The 19,646-nt window shown below is 41.8% G+C and overlaps 1 protein-coding gene across 6 annotated transcripts in view; it reads right to left on the bottom strand.

Annotated features, from left to right (window-relative positions):
* The window catches only part of Papola (poly(A) polymerase alpha), a 51,286-nt gene extending 32,085 nt beyond the window's left edge, over window positions 1-19,201 (bottom strand). For 2 of the 6 annotated variants that reach the window (XM_037210819.1, XM_037210821.1), the window contains exons 1-4: window positions 14,087-14,313; window positions 5,128-5,301; window positions 4,165-4,231; window positions 344-425 (exon numbers count right to left, since the gene is read on the bottom strand). In XM_037210819.1, coding sequence (XP_037066714.1) covers window positions 344-425; window positions 4,165-4,231; window positions 5,128-5,301; window positions 14,087-14,103 — 340 coding nt within the window. In that variant the 5' untranslated portion in view covers window positions 14,104-14,313. Of the gene's footprint in view, window positions 1-343; window positions 426-4,164; window positions 4,232-5,127; window positions 5,302-14,086; window positions 14,314-18,970 lie in introns of those variants that run through there. The other 4 variants (XM_037210818.1, XM_037210820.1, XM_028882083.2 and 1 more) reach the window with 3 other exon arrangements.
* Between the last annotated feature and the right edge of the window lie 445 nt (window positions 19,202-19,646).

The raw sequence follows: 19,646 nt of genomic DNA, 5'->3' as shown, positions 1-19,646 counted from the left end.
GGAGTTATTACTTCACTGCATTACAGACATCAGATATAGAAAACTCCCTCTGAATTTAAGATTCAAGAATTCTTACTTCCTTGCTAATCAAAGCTTGTGTATGACTCAACTTTTTTTCTTTCTTTTTTTCTTTTCCCCTTTTTTATTTTTTGAGACAGGGTTTCTCTGTGTAACCCTGGCTATCCTAGATCTCGCTCTGTAGAACAGGCTGGCCTCAAACTCACAGAGATCCATCCACCTGCCTCTGCCTCTCAGGCATGAGCCACTACCTCCCAGCTAAAAACTGTTATAATCTTAAGAAATACAAGTTCTATTAACTCCAAATAAGTAAAGTATTACCTACCTTTCGTATGTACTCCTAGTCTGTAAGATCCAAATGTAAAAATTTTTCCTCCAACATTTTCAATTACAGATTGTGGGAGATTCTGTGGAACAAAAACAACAGTTGTCAGTAAAGCATCACCGGGGACACCACTTCAAATGAGAGAACAGCTTATTTCTGGGGTGTCATTTGTTAATTTAGTGAGGGGGTTTCTTCCTGGTTGTTTGTTGTGAGACAAGTTCTTAACTGTGTAGCCAGGCTGACCTCAAAGTCACAATCCACCTGCCTCAGACTCCCAAGTTCTAGAACTATGAAAACCTTATTGATACTATAACAAAGTATCAGCAGCAGGGGTGTGGCTCAGATGGCAGAGCACTTTTGCTGTGCAGGCATAAAGTCCTGGGTTGATCCCCACCACTAACTACATAAAACCAGGATAGTGGCACAGGCCTGTAATCCTCAGCACTGGGGAATACAGCAGCAACGTAAGGGTCAAAGTTCAAGGTCATCCTCAGATATAAATATAGATATGTGACTTGAGGCCAGCCTACCTATAAGATACCCCATCTCAAAAAATAAATGGATAAAAATAAGTTCATCAAGAAGATCACTGAGTGCACAAAGGCACTTGCCACTAAGCCTGACAACCTGGGTTAACTAATACCCTAGGGCCATATGGCAGAAGGATCCAACTCCAGTAAACTGTCCTCTGACCTACACACACATACACACACACACACACACCCATAATAAATAAATGTAATAAAAGTTTGAAATAGAAAATTATGAGATCTAAAAAAAAAAGAATGAGATCCAAAAATATTCATAGGAAGACTGCCTCAGGTTCCATGTCAGCCCAAGCTACCATGTCAGCACAGGGAGACTTATCAGTAGATGGAAAACCATGCACAGGCCTCACCTTATGAGGCCCCATTTTCATCAACTTGCCACTCACCAGAGTCAAGCTATTCACTGAACACAAACCAAACCAGAGGAATGAGATTCAGTCCGTTAAGCCAAACAATTTTTCTTAACCCTGGGGTTCTTCCCAGGGAGATACACAGAAGAACTGTGTCAAAATTCTCGCCCATTTGCCAGGCATAATGGCCCAATGCTTACAACCCTACCTAGTTCTCAGGAAGCTAGGGAACCCAAGCTCTCAGGGTAGTCTAGACTACACAGCATGATCTTCCCAGAATTACAGAATGTCTCAAAATACAGGCACAGGCAAGGATTTCCTGAAAGACTCCAAGATCTCAGGAAATAATACAAAGAACTGGCAAATGAGATTTCATGAAATTAAAAAACTGTGCAGCGAGGCAAACCAGAGTGAAAAAGTCAGTCTACAGAACAGAGAAACATCTTTCCCAACTACACATTCCACAAGAAGATTAGTATTTCGTATACAGAGTGGAGTTTATTCAGCCATAAAGATGAAATTAGGGAGCTAGAGCAATGGCTGTTCTTGCAGAGGGGCAGGGGTTCTGTTGCCAGCTCTCCGTTTCCAGAGGATCTGACCCCACTCGGACCTCTACAAGCACGAGCATGCATATGGCACACAGACAAACACGCAGGCAAAACATACACAAAAACAAATATTTAAAAATAAATATGTAATTAATCTTTTGGATAAAAATGGATGGAACCAAAGATCATTTTAAGAAAAATCAGTCAAACTCTGGCAAACAATATTGCATACCATCTCTCGTTTGTGCAATCTAGACAGACAAGACATGACATAAAAGCAAATGGGGACTTTCTGTGGTGAAGATGACTGACAGATGCGTGAGGCAGGGGAAGGAAATGGTGAAGTCTAACGCTGCGCATGGGTGAATACATTAAATACAAAGCTTCTGCTCTGCTTACTAAAACACAAAGTAAATAAAAGTGCCCATGATGGCAGGTGCAGTGCACATCCCTGCAATCCTAGCACCGCCTATAACCCAACACTAGGAAGGGGAGGAAGGAGGTCCGGAGCAGTCTGGACTACATGAAATCCTAAGTTCTGATCAGGAATGGTGGCAAAAAAGTAACTGTACTCCCAGCATTACCAAGAGGAAGGCAAAGTTATCATACTATCTAGATTTCAAGGCCCAACAGGGCTACTTACTAAAACCAAACCAAAGCACAACCAGTTGTGGCTTTGTCTACTTCACTAGTGTCTTTAAGCATCTAAGGAAAAAGCTCTTCCAATAAATCCATGCTTTCTACACAAGGCTAGTGCCAACTTCAATTTAAAAAGACTTAAGCTTGGACACTTGCTCAGCTCATAAACTTACCTTTCCAAATTTTCTATCAAAAACTGTTAAGAAAAATGTGGAACATAAAGACTGCCATTTAGGGTTGGTTGGGGATTTAGCTCAGTGGTAGAGCGCTTGCTTAGCAAGTGCCAAGGCCCTGGGTTCAGTCCTCAGCTCCAGAAACAAAACAAAACAAAACAAAAGATTGCCATTTAGAATGTTCCAGTTGACCAATTTTTAATCAGCTGTTTAAAATACATAAACATGTATTAAGAACACAATCAATTTACCTAAAACCAAGTAACTTTTACTTTTCTTGTAAGTTAATACCTTCTCCTGTCCTATGAATCTTTCTTCCCTTGGTTCTCTATCAGTTTTTCTGCTGTGTACTTAAACATGCATTTTCTATTACAGCAGAAAAATTACTGCTTCTTATCGAACTTTTAAAAATGTGTCAAATACATTCCACACAGCTCTAAAAACTTTTCCTTTATCATTAAGTGTACCAATGGACTCCTTAATTGTGTGAATTAGTACAGTCAAAGTGTCATGAATTCAGAGAAATGTCATAACTAAACAATGATGATATGATCTCTTTGAGTATCTAAAACTAAAAACTTTACGAAAAAAGAAAAAGAAAAAGGAAAAGGAAAACTACAAGGGGGCTAGAGATGGCTTAGTGGTTAAGAGCACTAGCTGCTCTTCCAGAAGACCCAGGTTCTGTTCCCAGAACCCTCTTGACAGCTTACAAAATCTTAAAGGTAGTTCCAGGGGATGTGATGCCCCCTTCTGGTCTCTTCAAACACCAGACACATGGTACACAGACACACTGAATGCAAAACACCTACACACATAAAATTAACCGAAAACAAAAAAATCAAGTTATTCCAGGACCTTTTTAAAGACAGTTAAGATTCAAGTATGGTAGGAACTGAATCCAGACCTGGAACGTTCCAAAAATACAGTAAACTTTTTTTTTCCTCTGAGACAGGGTTTCTCTGTGTAACAGCCCTAACTGTCCTGGAACTTGTTTTGTAGACCAGGTTGGCCTCGAACTCACAGAGATCCACCTGCGATGGGATTAAAGGCATGTACCACCACCTCCGTAAACCTTTTAAACTGTTTTCACTGTTTGATTAGAGACACGGACTCGTAACACAGTCCAGGCTAATCTCAAACTCTCAATCCTCCTGCCTCCATCTTCCAAGTGGTGGGACTGCTGCCCAGTGCCATGTCCACCTTAATCAGGGGAATCCTTCCCTGAAGTGATTCTCAGAAGAATGGGCAGTAGTTCACAATTACTGAGTCCAACTTTGAAATGCTATAACCAGAGAACATTATTTTAGAAAGTCACTAACTTCAGCTGGCTTCTTTCAAAATTAACAAGAAACCTAGTTTTAAGAATAAAAGAATTCTGGTGTGGTGGCACACCTAGTCCTAGCTCTCAGGAGGCACAGGCAAGAGGACCTCTGTGAGTTTTAGGTCAGCCTGGTCTATATAGTGAGCTCCAGAGCAACATGCAGCTAACTCCTACCTCAAAAACAAACAAACCACAAAAGACTGAATCTACTCAAAAGGGGACAACTGATTGTAGGACCTTACCTTGCTTTCACTGATTTCTCGTATCCATTCTTTCACCAGGTTATTTAATTTTCCCAAAATTAAAATCCTGTTGATAAAGCAATTATCAAATTATTCATTATTACACATTAAGTGGCTCACTAAGTTTTACTTTTGTTCTCATTTTTGAGACATGGTCTTAACCACATAGCCCAGGCTAGCCTAGAATTTACAATCCTCTCTGACTTCCAGGTCCTGGCATTACAGGTATTTGCTTCCATAATAGGCTTTCTTTCTTTATTTATTTGTTTATGGATAGGGTTTTACTATATAATCCAGGCTGGCCTTGAACTCAGAGATCTGTCCACCTTTGTCTCCCCAGTGCTGGGATTAAAGGTGTGAGCCATCACATCCAGTCTCAAAATTCACATAAGAGATCAGAAACTTAATGGTAGTTATACATTGGCACTGAAACACTGGTTAAAGCATTTCCTTTTCTCCTGACAATTCTACATTGTAACTAAGAGCCTTCAGAAATTTATTTATTTATTTATGTTTTTTGTATATGTGTGCCTTGTGCCTACAAAGGCCAGAAGAGGGCACTGGATCTCCTAAAACTGGAGTTACAGATGGCTAAGAACCACCATGTGGAACTGGAACTTAAACCCAGGTCCTCTGTAAAAGCAGCCAGTGTTCTTAGCCTAAGCCATCTGCAGCCCCATCAACAAATGTAAACTGACTAAGGGTAACTCAGTGGTAGAGCACTTGCCCAATGTGCAATGTTTAAACCGTAACCAAGACTGCTCTGCTCCCTCAATCCCCCAAAAAACATAATTAAGGCAACAGAACTCTCTGTAGAAAACACATTCTCTGTAGTATCAACACAATGTGTAAAACAAGTCTATAGATTCAGAGTAACCTGACCCATGGAGTGAGTGGAGAATGACTCAAAATTCACTGAGTAGAAACATCTTAAAGTTCACGCATACAGCACACACATCTTACCTGCGCTGCAGTTCCTCTTCTTCTTCAAAAACCCCAAAGGGCTTCAGAGTCTCGATGAGTTTCTGTGTGAGTAGGCAGTCAGTCTCCTTGGGGGCCGCTAAGCTGATAGGAGAGGTAATGCCATAGTGCCTCTGTTGGGGCTGCGTTTGTTGTGATCCCTGCGTTGTAACTGGACTAAAAATGGAATTGGATAAACTTTCTTTACTGCCAAAAAATTCTACAATTTGAAATTAATCAACATGACTGGAATAGGTACTTTAGTAAAATGTGCTTCTAAACAGTTGATCCTTGCCATGTTCTTTCTTTTCAGACAGGAAATGCAGTGCAATCCAGGCTGGCCATGAACTCTATCTACTCACCTTAGGCCCAGAATGCTAGAGTAACAGGCATGTATCACCATGCTCAGCTCAAAATTTTTATTTTCAAAGATATTTTGCTTCACAACAAAATATATCTCTATGTACTTCGAAGTAAAATATATCAATAAATTATTTCTCCTCCCCAGTCACTGAAACACCAAAATAAATGGAAAAGCCCAGATCGACTCACAGCCAGAGAGTGAGCAATACAGAACACACCTGCTAGATAAGAATACAATACAGAAAATAAACGTTTTATAAATTTTAACAAGAAGTATTTTTGTACTGTTATCTCTAAAACCCTGATAAAAAACCGGGTGTGGGATTTTAGCGTACCACCACACAGTGCCTGCAGCTCTAGGGTGCTGAGCCAGCAGAAATGTTCTTCAGCAAATGTACCAGCTGTCATTGCTGAAGTATGGGCAAACCCAGAAGACCCATGATGCCTGGTACTTCAAGTTGAGTATGAGTTGAACTGGAAAATTCCCTGAGGCATACATTACTCATTAGCCAAATTTGAGGGGGTATGGAAGCCAGCACCAGAGGGTGTGTGTATGTATGTATGTGTGTGTGATTTAGACTGGAGTTCTGTGATTTTAAAAAATTATAATAAAGTATCATTTTTATCAGAAAAGACATTGATATATGGAAAAAAAAAAAAAACGGGTGTGGGGTGTTTCAACTGGGCATCTGGTGTACTGTAATCCCAGCACTCAGAAGGCAGAAACAAGATCGCCAATATAAAACTCGGCCTACACAATGACACCTGTCTCAATAAAGGAAAAGTAAATGCCATTTTTTGACATAAGACACTAACTAAATGAAACTCACACTAAATGAAACACTTACCATGTGACTCAATGGATGACACTCATATGTAATGGGGTAAATAGCATACAAATCCAACTTGAAGTAAAGAGCTGTATTTAAACTAAGTTTCTGACACCTTTATAGAAAGTTATACTTGATGAATGTTATGCATTGAGTGCCAGGATACTAATGTAGATCCACTGGGCTCTGCTTTTGTCTTGTGATACCAACACAGATGTAAGCGCACCCGGAAGTCCATTCTGCCTGTTGCTGACCACTCAACTGTGTGTCTTCTAATTACTGTGTCCTGTTGTATGATATTTTGTTTGTGTTCTGACAAATAAAGCTTTCCTGGAGATCAAAGGGCAGAGCTAGCCACTAGTTAACCATAGAGGCTGAGTGGTGGTGGTGCACACCTTTAATCCCAGCACTTGGGAGGCTCACATCTTTAATCCAAGCACAATCTGGAGGTGGAGGAAGGACTAAGGTAGGTGGAGACAGGATCTCAGCCCCCTTTTGGTCTGAGGATCCGGAGAGGTAAAAAGCTGTTGGTGGCTGCTCTACTTCTCTGATCTCGCAGGTTATTATCCTGTATTTAACTCCTGGTTTTTATTGATGAGACTAATTAGGATCATGCTTCAGTGCCATGATCTAGTTATGTGCTGTGTCAGTTTTCATTCAGACTGGAGTCATATTTATTAAATAAATAAGAATTTGATTTATCCCCTGCATCAATGAACTCCCCTCTGGTCTCTTCAATCTGTTCTTCTCAAATGTGCTGCTTGCTGGGCTGTGGTGTTCCTTCTAAAAGCCACCAAGACCACCAAGCACTTTCTTAAAGCCAAAAAAAACTGAAGATTTTACTTTTCAAAATTATATAGAATCTACGATTAAGATATACTAATAAACTGAATTCATGGGCTTTTTTGTTTTGTTTGGTTTGATCTGGTTTTTAGAGACAGGGTTTCTCTGTGTAGTTTTGGTTCCTGTCCTGGAGCTCGCTCTGTGGACTAGGCTGGCCTCCAACTCAGAGATCTGCCTGGCTCTACCTCCCAGGTGCTGGAATTAAAGACACAGGCCACCACCACCCGGCCTGAATTCATGTTTTAAGCATTACATGTTTTCATTAGTCAACAGTTATCAAATTTCTTTCAAAATTTATCCCAGAAAGGCAGCCCTCAAACCCATTTCACTAAAGCAGGAGTGGTAGGAGACATCTGTAACTCAGCACTCAGGAGCAGAGGCAGGAGTTGCAGACAGCTGAGAGAGCAACCTACTAAGATGTTGTCTTAGCACACCCCCAACTCTAAGTGTCTCAACCTTACACACTTACCCATGGCCCACACAACTGCATCAGCTTGCTATTCACTGCTCCACTGAGATTCTTCAACTACAGTCCTCCAGACTGGACCAGGATTATAAATTCGATCACATTAAGTAAATAAAGCTAGTATGGAGCGAGCTTTCACAAGTGCATGCTGAATCATGTTTTAGTGACTTTAAAACACGTCTATCTCCACTTGTATTGTACAAGCAATGTTTCTCTGCTTTCTTCACCGTGGCTATTATAAATTCCTTACCAATCAGTTCAATCTGTTTTATTAGCAAAATATGATCACTCACTTGCTGTGGATTTTCCAGTCCTCATCATTACCACCCACCTACCCCGTTTCGTTTCTGTTTGTTTTTCGAGAAGGGTTTCTCTGTGTAGCCCTGGCTGGCCTCAAACTCAGAGAGAGAGAGAGAAAGAGATATCCACCTGCTTCTGCCTCCTGAGTGCTAGGCACGCGCCACAGCCTTCGGGTTTCTTATTATCAGACACACAACACACAAAAGCTTGGAATGTTCCTGTCAAGGTCTCTTTACCAGTGTACCAGGAAACAGGTTCAGATTTAAAAATCCACACAAAGTTGTTCAATCTAGAGCCAGGCTTGATGGTGCACACTGTAATCTCAGAATTGAGGTAGAGGTAAATTCAGGGCTATTCCTCCATTACATGGCAAGTTAAAGGCCAGCTGGGGCTACAAAAGACCATGCCTCAAAAAAAAAAAAAAAAAAAAAAAAAAAAAAAAAAAAAATCAAAGGGGTACAATAGTTGTTCATCATGATTTGGAGGGAAAAAAAAAAAAAACCCTTATGCCCACATTAGTCTCCATGCTAAAATAATGCGGAAACAAATCATACATATTTTTTTAATTTACCTCAACTTAAAATGTAGTCATCTAGCTACTTTGTTTCATCTACTTCAAAAGCATAAAAACATGTATGTTAAGCATACACATGTGTACACACAAGCATACACACCTCATCTAATTCAAAAGCATATACACATGTACACATGTACACACAAGCATACACATGTCATCTAATTCAAGTAAAAACATGCATAAAAAGTAGGTAAAAATAAGGACTGGGGAGATGGTTCACCAGGTAACATCTAATCCCAGCACCCCTACTAGAAGACCAGAGAACTGACGAGACATTAACAGACCAGTGCACAGGGCAGTGGCAGAAACAAGAGACACTTCAGAATGAACAAAGATGGGAATACTCCTAAAAGCTATGGCTTGTATGCCATGGAGAAAGGCACATGCATTAAGAACGGTATATATATAAGTAGGTATGTACATTCTCTCACAATTAAATAAAAACAAGTATCAGTTCTAAGTACTATGTTGCCTGTCTTGAGCATCCAAAATGTCCCAATGAGAAACACTGTTACTGTATTTTAAATAGAAAACTCACAATTTCTCATTTAACACTGAAAATTAAATAAAGAGCATCAGGGCTAAAGATTCCATGAGCTAAAAGACAGAACACTTGCACAGTATGCAGGGGACACTGGATAGAGGAAAGAAAAGAGAAATCAAAACAGTGCTAAAAGCAGTTTAAGACATCTTTTTGTTACTGTTCAGGGTTCCCCCCCCCTCTTTGCTTTTTATTTGTTTGTTTTGGTTTTTGGTTTTTAAAGACAGGGTTTCTCTGTGCAGCTCTGGCTGTCCTGGAACTTGCTCGGTAGACCAGGCTGGCCTGGAACTTAAATCCACATGCATCTGGCTCTGAATGTTGGAATTAAAGGTGTGTGACACCACTGCCCAGCTCAGATACCAACTTTCTGAAGGCAATTATACCCAACAACTTCAGCTCTAGCCATCTATCAAGTTAAAGATCTGACACTCAAAGACACAGCCTCTATAACATTGTTCTAAGACAAGGTAGACCACACTAAACTAATCTCAACACACTTTTTAAAACAAAGACACCACATAACAAGCTGGGCATGGTGAGTCTAAGCTTAGAATCCTAACATTCTGGAGACTGAGGCAGAAGAATGGTCATGAGCTTGAAGCTCTGCTGTACTAAAGAGATAAGGATGCAGCACCTAAGCCGAGAGTTGCAAAAAAAAAAAAAAAAAACCCGTCAGACTGTCCAAAATATATATGGCCCCCAATTCCTATACAGAAATACAACTGTCAGGAACATCATGTACTCCAGGGCTATTCCAGAGTGAGGCATGCTTGACATATACCCCACTCACTTTTAACTATTTCTTTTGATTTTCCACATTCTAAAATCTGACCTTTCTCATAGGAGAAATATATAAACAAGACAAGACTGTTCACTGGAGCCCTATATGCAACATCACAGAAAAGACTGGAAACCATTTAAGTATCATTAGTGAAAGACTGTCTAGTTACCGTAAATGCTTAGGAAATAACATGCACACACCTTTAATTCCAGCACTTGGAAGGCAGAGGCAGGCAGATCTCTCAGGTTGAGGCTATCCAGGGCTATGCAGACAAACTGTCTTGCAAACCTAGTATAATTATATGTGTATAATTATATTATACATCTATATTACACATATATTCATACAAAATAATATAGTATTTCATGTGGTAGCAAGGAAAAATGCTCACGATGTCAGGTGAGAAGGCTGTACAATTCCAGTAACAGCATTTATTGAAATCTCAGTCCACAAACTGAGTCAAAGCACTTTACATAACTACCAATTATCTTAACTCTACTACAGCAAATGAAGACAGAAACAACTTCCTAAGTTCACTGGGTCTCCATGTACTCTACCTACGGTACCTCTTTACATCTTTCACAATGTATATCCTTATGTACTTCAAAAAGCAGAGAATGTTGGAATGTACCATAATCACAGCTACTTTAGATAATGAGAAGCAAGCACTTAAAACACCAGAAGGGGGAGGCAAGTGATACAAAACTCTAATTCTGGTACTTAGGAGGCCAACACAGGAGGACCTGGAGGGCCAACTAGGCTACAGAGTAAGACACTATTTTAAAAACAAAACATAAAAGGACTGGAGAGATAGATCAGAAGCTAAAGGCCATTTGCCATCAAACCTGACAACTTGAGGACCTAAACCAACTCCCACAATCCCTGGGACCACAGATCAACTCCCACAAGTGGTCCACAAAAGCCATGTATGGGACACGTGCCTGCAAATTCACATAAATAAATCTAACTTTAAAACTTTTTAATTGGGGAACTGGTGAAATGGCTCAACAGTTAAGAACATTGCCTGCTTTTCCAGAGGTCCCAAGTTCAATTCCCAGCAACCACATGGTGGCTCTCAACCATCTATAATGGGATCGTATGCACTCTTCTGGTATGCTCTCCACATGCATGCAGACAGAGCATTCACACACAAAAAATAAACTAGAAAAAAAATTTTTAATCGGGCTAAAATGGCTCAGTAAGTAAAGGCACTTGCTTGCTGCCAAGCCTAACTACCTGAGTTAAAACCCACACAGCATGAGAGAAACAACTCCCATAAGTTAATTGTCCTTGTACTTACCCCCCAACACACATATATACACACAAAATAAACTTAAAAATGTGACTTCCAGACCAGTCAAGGCTACAGTGAGACCTGTCCTCAACACCCAAAGAAGAACTGACAAGAGGGACATTATGAGAGAGACTTCGAGAGAACGGCCATACAGAAGGGAAAGGAGTGGGGGTGGGGGACAGCAGAAGACTAACACACAAAGGTCACGCCCCAGAGTTGTTTTACCAATAGTTACTATTTTGAGTACTTTACCACACAATTTATACAAAGCTCAGACCACTAATGAATCCTCCACTCTTAATGCTGGAAATATGAAATAGGTTGTGTCCCCTCCTATCAAAAGATCCACTGTCTAAAACTTTATAGCAACTACCCAATCAAAAACATGCCATCATTTCTATGTTAAAAATGAAGCTTAACTTGTTGGCTAATCTTTGAAAGTAATCAAATAAACTACAATAACTTATTTACTGTAGTAATTCCTATCTATTTAAACATTATTTAAGCAGTAAAAAGAAATCTGGGCAGAAAAGGAATAAGGAAACTCTCAAAGGTACTGCAAAATGTATTTTATATTAATTCTGGGGGCTGGACAGAAAGCTCTGTGGTTAAGAGCATTTGCTGCCACCGGGCGGTGGTGGCACACGCCTTTAATCCCAGCACTCGAGGCAGAGGCAGGCGGATCTTTGTGAGTTCGAGGCCAGACTGGTCTACAGAGTGAGATCCAGGAAAGGCGCAAAGACACACAGAGAAACCCTGTCTCAAAACACCAAAAAAAAAAAAAAAAAAAAAAAAAAGAGCACTTGCTGCCTAGAGAGGACCAGCAGAGTTCAGTTTCTAGCAGTACCAATACTGGATGGCTCACAACCACATCTAACTCTAGCTCAGGGGGATCTGATGTCCTCTTCTGGCCTCCTTGGTCACACTTATGTGCACATAACCCTCCCCCCACACACACTGAGACAGAATTAAAAATAATAAAACAAATTTTAAGCATTAATTCCTAGTCAAGTATAGTGGCTTATTCCTGTAATCCGAGCACTCACAAGCTGAGGCAGAAAGATTTACAAGAATTTGAGGCCAATCTAGGCCACAACCTGGAGTTCCAGATTTTCACAAGGAGTTTAGCATTAAACAATAACTTAGCAACAAGGGGTGCTTCTAGGATTCTAAAGATGGCTGATAACTAGTTACCACCTGTTCTATGTTAGTCACACACAGCTACTTTTCCTCTTTAAAGTCATGCCTGGAATACTCGATCCTCCTGACTCAGCCTGCTGGGTGCTGGAACTGCAAACACCGGACACCATGTTTATGAAAAGGTGGTCCGACCATCCAGTATTTAGTAAGCAGCAGCAGAGGCCCAAACAAATGATTTAATCGGTTTTACCCAAGGGGAATGAATAAAGCATGATGAAACCCAAGGCCAAACTGTCAATTTAGGTTGATTGTGCAGGAAAAGGACATAGTAGTTCAAAGGCTAGGTCATTTTCCCTCTCTTCCTAAGGGTGTTGTTTTGGACAGCAAGGGCTATACGGTAAAACATTCGGAAATAGTAATCTTTTTATCAATTCATTGAGAACTTAATACAACCATACAAATTAGTTTGACCATAATCATCCACCATTGTTCCCCCCCCCATGCCTCCCAGATCTACCAAGACCTTTCTCAAAAACAAAAAATAACAGCCCCTAGGTTCTAGTGTATATATTACATTGTGTCCATTACAGTGAGTATTATAGTAAATACATGTTCCACATACAGTCAATATTCTACACACTAAACAAACTTGAATTTTTCCCATTGCAGAGCTGTGGGTACTCCTCCACTGAGCCATATCTCTAGTCCTTGAAAAGGTGTTTTAGCTGGGTGGTGGTGACACATGCCTTTAATCTCAGGCAGAGGCACGTGGACCTCTGTTGAGTTCTAGGCCAGCCTGATCTACAAAGCAAGGTCTAGGACAGCCAGGGTTACAGAGAGAAACCCTGTCTCAAAAAACTGGGCAAAAATTAAAAATGTTCTAAGCTTTTTCTTTGTTTTTTGTTTTATTTTGTTGTTGTTGTTGGAGACTGGGTTTCTCTGTGTGGTTTTGGTGCCTGTCCTGGATCAGGAGCTGTAGACCAAGCTGGCCTTGAACTCACAGAGATCCACTGGCTCTGCCTCCCTAGTGCTAGGATTAAAGGCGTGCGCTGCCCGGCCTTTTTTGTTTGTTTTCGAGCCGGGGTTTCTGTGTAGCTTTGCTTTTTCTTATTCATTCTTATTATTTTATATGTACGTGATATGAGAGAGCATAGCTCACATGTGGAAGCCGAAAACTGGCCTACAGAGTTGATGAGCCCCTTCCACCTTTATTTGGGTTCTAGGGATTGAACTTGGATGCACTTTATCTGCTGAGCCATCTCGCTCACCCACCCAAAAGCTAATTTTTAAAATACATGGACAAGTTTGGAGTAATGGTGTCTACCTATCTCAGAAGGGAAAGGTAAGACAGATGAGAAATGCCAGTTTGTAGCCAGCCTGCACTTGTAGCACAACAAACCCCACACCTCCAAAGCAGGAAATCAAACACAGCTCCCAACACAAGATGGAAAACAACACTAGAATGAGAATACGGTATGGAATCCAGAGCTTGTTTATATACCAATCTACAAATTCGTACCTTTAAAATTATCAAGTATCAGGCTGGCAAGATAGTTCAATAGGTAAAGGCACCTATCGCCAAGGCCTGATAATCTAAGTTCAATCCCCAGGACACACAAGTGACATACACTTGCTACTCACACACACACAACAGTCAATCCATCCACACACATAAACATGAGTCAAACAACGTTTTAAAAACTATCAAGCGCTACTATGAACATTGGTTTAACCAACTGTAAGGGGAACTGTCTTCGGTTCTTTTAGCTGTTATAAAACACCATGACCAAAAGTAACCCGAAAGAAAAAGGGTTTATTTCTGCTTACAGTTTAGGGTCCATCATGAAGAAGTCAGGGCAGAAACTCAAGCAGGATCCTGAAGTTAGGAAGTGAAGCAGAGGCTATGGAGGGAAACTGCTTACCAGTGTTCTCTCCACACCTTCCTCAGTCTGCTTTCTTATACAATTCAGGACCACCTGCACAGATTTTGTACCGCCCCCAGTGGGCTGGGCCCTCCCATATCAATTATTAATCAAGAAAATGTCCCACAGAGTTGCCTACAGGCAATCTGACTCATTTTCTCAATTGGAGTTGTTTTCCCTGATAACTTCAGCTTGTGTCAAAAAGAAAAAAAAACCAGGACAGAAACCAATTATTACCTACATCACTGTTTTGAATATTATAAGCTGATATCGTACAATTAGTTTAAAAAAGCTGTTGTGGACACCAAACACACAGAATTAAAGGCACAAAGAGTTGAGAACTAGCTAAGCATTCTAATGGTCTTTTTTTCATGGAAAGTAGATTTTTTTTAAAAACTTGCCTACATTCAAATGAAGGGTAAACTTAAGTGTACTGCTAACATAAAGGTGACTTACCAAGTATAAAATGTTCTACTGAACCAAAAAAAAAAAAAAAAAAAAAAAAATCAAGAAAATTATGTTATCAAGCCAGAAGATATTTTTGCCTTGAGTAAAAAGATGAAGGTGGTCAGGGACTAGGAATCAAACATGCTCATAAACATGTTTAATAGAAAACAGCACTCCAAAAACCATAATCAGCATTTACTGAGGAGCAAACAATACTCTAACAACATTAACCTCCAATCTTAAAGATGTTTCAGTCAAGTACTACCGACAGACAGACAGACAGACAGACACACAGACACACAACCACACCCACACATGAAGATCTGAGTTCAGATTCCTAGCTCCAAGTGTCTGTAACTCCAGCCCTTGAGGGGACCAGAGAAGGCACAGATGGATCCCTGGAGCTCCTTGGCCAGCCAGAGTAGCTGACACCGTGGACTCCAGGTTCAGAGAGATCCATCTCAAAAAAAGCCAAAGTAAAGCAACAGAGGAGGACATTTGATGGCAATCTCTGACCTCTACAAGAATATGCATAGATGTGTGCACCCTCACCCACATGTCTTCTCTAATTAGAAATTATTTTTCAGAGGCGGGCGGTGGTGGCACACGCCTGTAATCCCAGCACTCAGGAGGCAGAGCCAGGCAGATCTCTGTGAGTTCGAGACCAGCCTGGTCTACAGAGCTAGTCCAGGACAGGCTCCAAAGCTACAGAGACCCTGTCTTGAAAAACCAAAAAAAAAAAAAAAAAAAAAAAAAAAAAAAAAATTATTTTACCAAAAATTACCTCATAATACCTTTTCTTTAACAAACTGCCTCCTGCCCCTCTCTTCTTCTATCAGCCTGCTTTTGTTTTTTGTTCCTTAGTACTACTACCTTGTTTTTAAATTGTGTTTTTCTCAGATACTTCAAATACAGTACACCAAAGTTTCAGCCTTAAGGAAAAATTAATCATTGTGTACCCAAAAAAACTGTTCTGCATACTATATCCAGCCTGTTCAATGTTTTTTAAAAAAAAAAAAAAATCACCAGTTAGACCACAGTTAGAGCTCATACCACAGCCTGGTCTATAGAGCAAGTTCCAGGACAGTCAGGGCAACACAGAGAAACCCTGTCTCGAAAAACAAACAAAAATACTAACCAGAAAAAATGATACAGCTTTAAAACACAACAGGAACTCTGAGGAGCAGAGTACAGAAAGGCAAGCTACAGAAAACTGCAAAAAAAAAAAAAAAAAACAAAAATTGCGAATAAGAAAGTCTAAAAAAACAATTAAAAAAAAAAAAAAAAAAAAACGTGTGCGCGGCATAGAAAGCAGAACAAGATCTTTATGATTCGAGGAGTGGCTACAAGTAAGAGAAAGAAAGAAAAAAAGTCTGAAAAAAAAACAAAAACTTAACAGGAAAGGAGACTCTTTGCAGGAGGGAGAGGGGGAATAAAGGAGGAAGGGGATAAGAGATAGTTAAGGGGTGAACATGACAGAAGTATATCATACATGTGTAGAAAACATCACAATGAAACCCATTATTTTGTGAAAAACAAAAACCCCTAAAACATATGCCAATAATAAAATGTTGTCTGCTGTCTTTGAGACAGGGTCTTATGTAGCTTAAGCTGGACTCAAACCTCTCTCCTTCACTTCGAGTGCAGAAATTACAGGTATTCATCACCCTGTACACTTCAAGAAGAGCCTGCACCACGGGATTTCTAAGGCTCAAGCAGCATTCTTCCACACTGCCTTACACCATCAGTGCAAATGCCAAGAGCAAAACCGACAGAAGCTTTCAAGCCTGTTAAAAGGAACTCAGTGATGGCCCACTACCTTCCCTCCTGCACCACCAGACCACACTAAGCCAAAGCCACGTTGTGTCCGTCAGCAGGACCCAGCTATACATTAGACTCCAAGCAAGCCCTCCCATTCTATTCCTGGTAAAACGTATCCTTATACACTCAAGAGAACTAAGGTCTTTAAGTCTCACTAAATAGTTCTCCCAACAACTTCAACAACATTCTGAGAGTATGGCATGGATGATAACACTGATACTGGTACAAATAATGATTTGTCCATTAGCATAAGGCAAGATGAGAATAAAATGATATATACTTTGCATTAATGCAGCAGGGTTTTTTTATTTTATTACTTATTTTATTATTATTTTGGCTTTTCAAGACAAGGTTTCTCTGTGTACCTTTGGCTGTCCTGGAGCTCTGTAGACCAGGCTGGCCTCTGCACAGGATTAAAGGTGTGTGCTATCACCGCCTGGCAAATGAATGCAGTGGTTCTTGAACCAAAAAACTCTGCACCCCAAAGTACATGTGGAAAAGTCTGGACATCTGCGTGGTTGCCACTTCAGGAAGTTACTGGGGTAAGGCTTCTGGCATCTTACTAAGCAGAAGTCAGAGGTACTATTGAAGACCCCAGAGGAGACAGGAAGACCTCCCTGAAAGGAATTATGTGGCTCAGATGTCAACAGCATTTAGGTAAGAAGCTCTCTTAATGGACTTCCAGAACTTTCAAGGGTTTTTTAAAAGCTTCTTTGTTTTCTCCAGAACTTTTCAAAGTTTCACCACTACAGGAAAACATATCAGCATTTTCCAAGTTATGCATGTAATTTTGTTCAAAGTTTAGACAAAACATACACCTGTGAGCACAATGATTCAATCCTTTCTGACCATTCTCTTGAGCTGTCTACACTTCAATCCCAACTTACACACCCAAATTTAACAGGCACACCAAAAATCACACTCGATGTCAAATACAAAATATCTAGGAAATCACAACTCAACACATCAAAGGCAACAAATCAATGACAAGTGACACCAGAACAAGAAGCAAGACAAACCTTCCATGGTGAAGTGAGCTCAGCAGTTACAGGGGCCAACCAAAGCACATTAATAAGAAGCAAGGCCTGGCCTCCTGAGCCAAGTAGTCTTTGGTTCGTTCCCCTGTATTGTTAAAAGATTCCCAGTACTCTCTGGGTTAAGATTGGAATACATCTGACAGCTCGTAAGAAATTGGCTGTAGAGTTCAAACCCTATTAAACTAACCAAAATGGGGCCATCTGCATATCAATCTGTCTTGACTCCTTTATTTTATACATCTGAAGTAAATCGCAAAGATTGAAGCACTTAAAGTCCTAACTGGAAGTTTCTATAACCTTGAAGTGCCCATGCTCATCTTCTCCGTACCATTTCACTTCCGGAAGTGTGCTGAAATGAAAATGCATACTCTCCTTCCTACCTGTACTTCCAGACATAAGTTACTTAACATTAATTCTAACCGGAAGTCTTCCCTTTAGGATGTGCATCCATCTTTTTTTTCTTACTACTGATGTATCAGAAAAAGCAGTCAACACGAGTTAATACAAGGTAACCACGTGACAACATTCCAACCATTCACGTTTGACTCCCAATGAAAAACACCAAACTTTATAGACTCGTGCTTCTTTACCCTCGGTTCCATGAAGAATGAGTCAACGGGAACTTTGCAGGTTTTACATCTGTATACTGTAGTTGGTTACGCCTAACAAATGTTATTATCATTACAGAATACATCTGACAGCTCTCTGAACAAAACATCAGGGTTGAGTCAGGCGAGGATATGAGAACGAAGAGGCCATAAAATCCATTTTTAAAATATTAAGTACAATCCGAGAGATTTCATATTGAGGCTGTGCCCAAATTAACTGCCTCTCTTGTTATGAAAGAAGAGTAGTCGCACAAGCTAAGCCTTTATACACCAAGGTACGTAAGCAGAATACAAGCTATCTACTTTTGAATTCCAACAATGGGCTTGCAATATCTTTCTTAGGAGAAAAGGGGAGAGGAAGAAAATTAAGGAAAAAAAAAATCACCAAGGTAAAGTGTGGGAAGTAGACCTAGTGAGATTAGAAGGCCAAAGTGAATTAGCTCAAAGCCGACACGCGGAATCACAACATGAGTGACCCGAGGGCCGGAGGCATCAGGAAGTGCGCCCAAGCTGGGTTGCCCGGTCACAACAAAGCAGCGAAGGCGCCGCCCGCAGCCCGCGCTCGGGAGCAGTCCCTAGACCCCCAGCGCGGCCTGCACCCCGCTCCCGGCTCCTCGCCCGCTTCAAGGAGGGAAGCGGAAGTGTGGGACTCGGGGGGCAGGACGGCGCCATGGTGAAAACGGGACAGGAAGGGACCGGGGAAGAATCGGGCCGCCAGTCCGCACCAGGCGCCGTTCTGCTCCTGGGCCTTCGGGGGGGACCGGCGTCCGAGGAGCCGGAAGCCGCGGCCCAGGCCGCCCCGTGCGCCTCCCCTCCCCCTCCGCCGCCCCCGGGGCCCGGCCGGCGTGCGCCTCACTCAGCACGCCAATCACTTACAACGGCATCGTCTCCGGCGCCGGCACCGCCCAGTCACTTCCCCCCCGCGACCGCCGCCGCCGCTGCCGCCCTGGGCATGATCCACCGAGGCGGGAGGGACGGGGGCCTGCCTCAGCCCTAGGGCCAACCCAGTCCCACACCCGCGCCCCGCCGCTTTAAGCGCTTCTCCTCCTTCCCCTTCGTCCTAACATGGCGCCCGAGCGCTACCACAGCAACGTTCTAGAACGGCTGACGCCGCCACGCACACGGAGCGCGCGCCTGCGTACTCGCCGCCCGGCGCCGCAAGGCCTCACGGGAAATGTAGTTCTTAAGGTGGCTCAGCGCTGTCCGCGGTGATCTCACGCTGTCGCGCTGGTGCGTGGGATTGGTGCGGGAGGCTCCGAGCGACAGGCAATATAGTTCCTTAGCGCCGCGACGCTGTCGTGGCGGATGAGAGTGGCACGGCCGGGACAGCAATGAGAAGGGGGCGCGGCCCAAGCAGGCGCCACGTGCGGTGCCTCCCAGGCGCGGAGGATGCCTGGAACCGTGGGCTGTTCTTTGCTGCTGCCTTGCCAATTCGTGGGAGTATTGCTTAGTGCACAGCGTTGCGAGGACTTATATGCAATAGTGCCCAGGACAGAGCCTGACCCATAAGTGTGGCTGTGGTCCCTTCTCTGACGATGGCTTTCTGTGTTTG

Source organism: Peromyscus leucopus, chromosome 14 (genome assembly GCF_004664715.2).
Source record: "Peromyscus leucopus breed LL Stock chromosome 14, UCI_PerLeu_2.1, whole genome shotgun sequence".
Classification (NCBI taxonomy): Eukaryota; Metazoa; Chordata; class Mammalia; order Rodentia; family Cricetidae; genus Peromyscus; species Peromyscus leucopus.
Note: the sequence above shows the minus strand (reverse complement) of the source record. Positions and strands in the feature narration are given on the sequence as shown.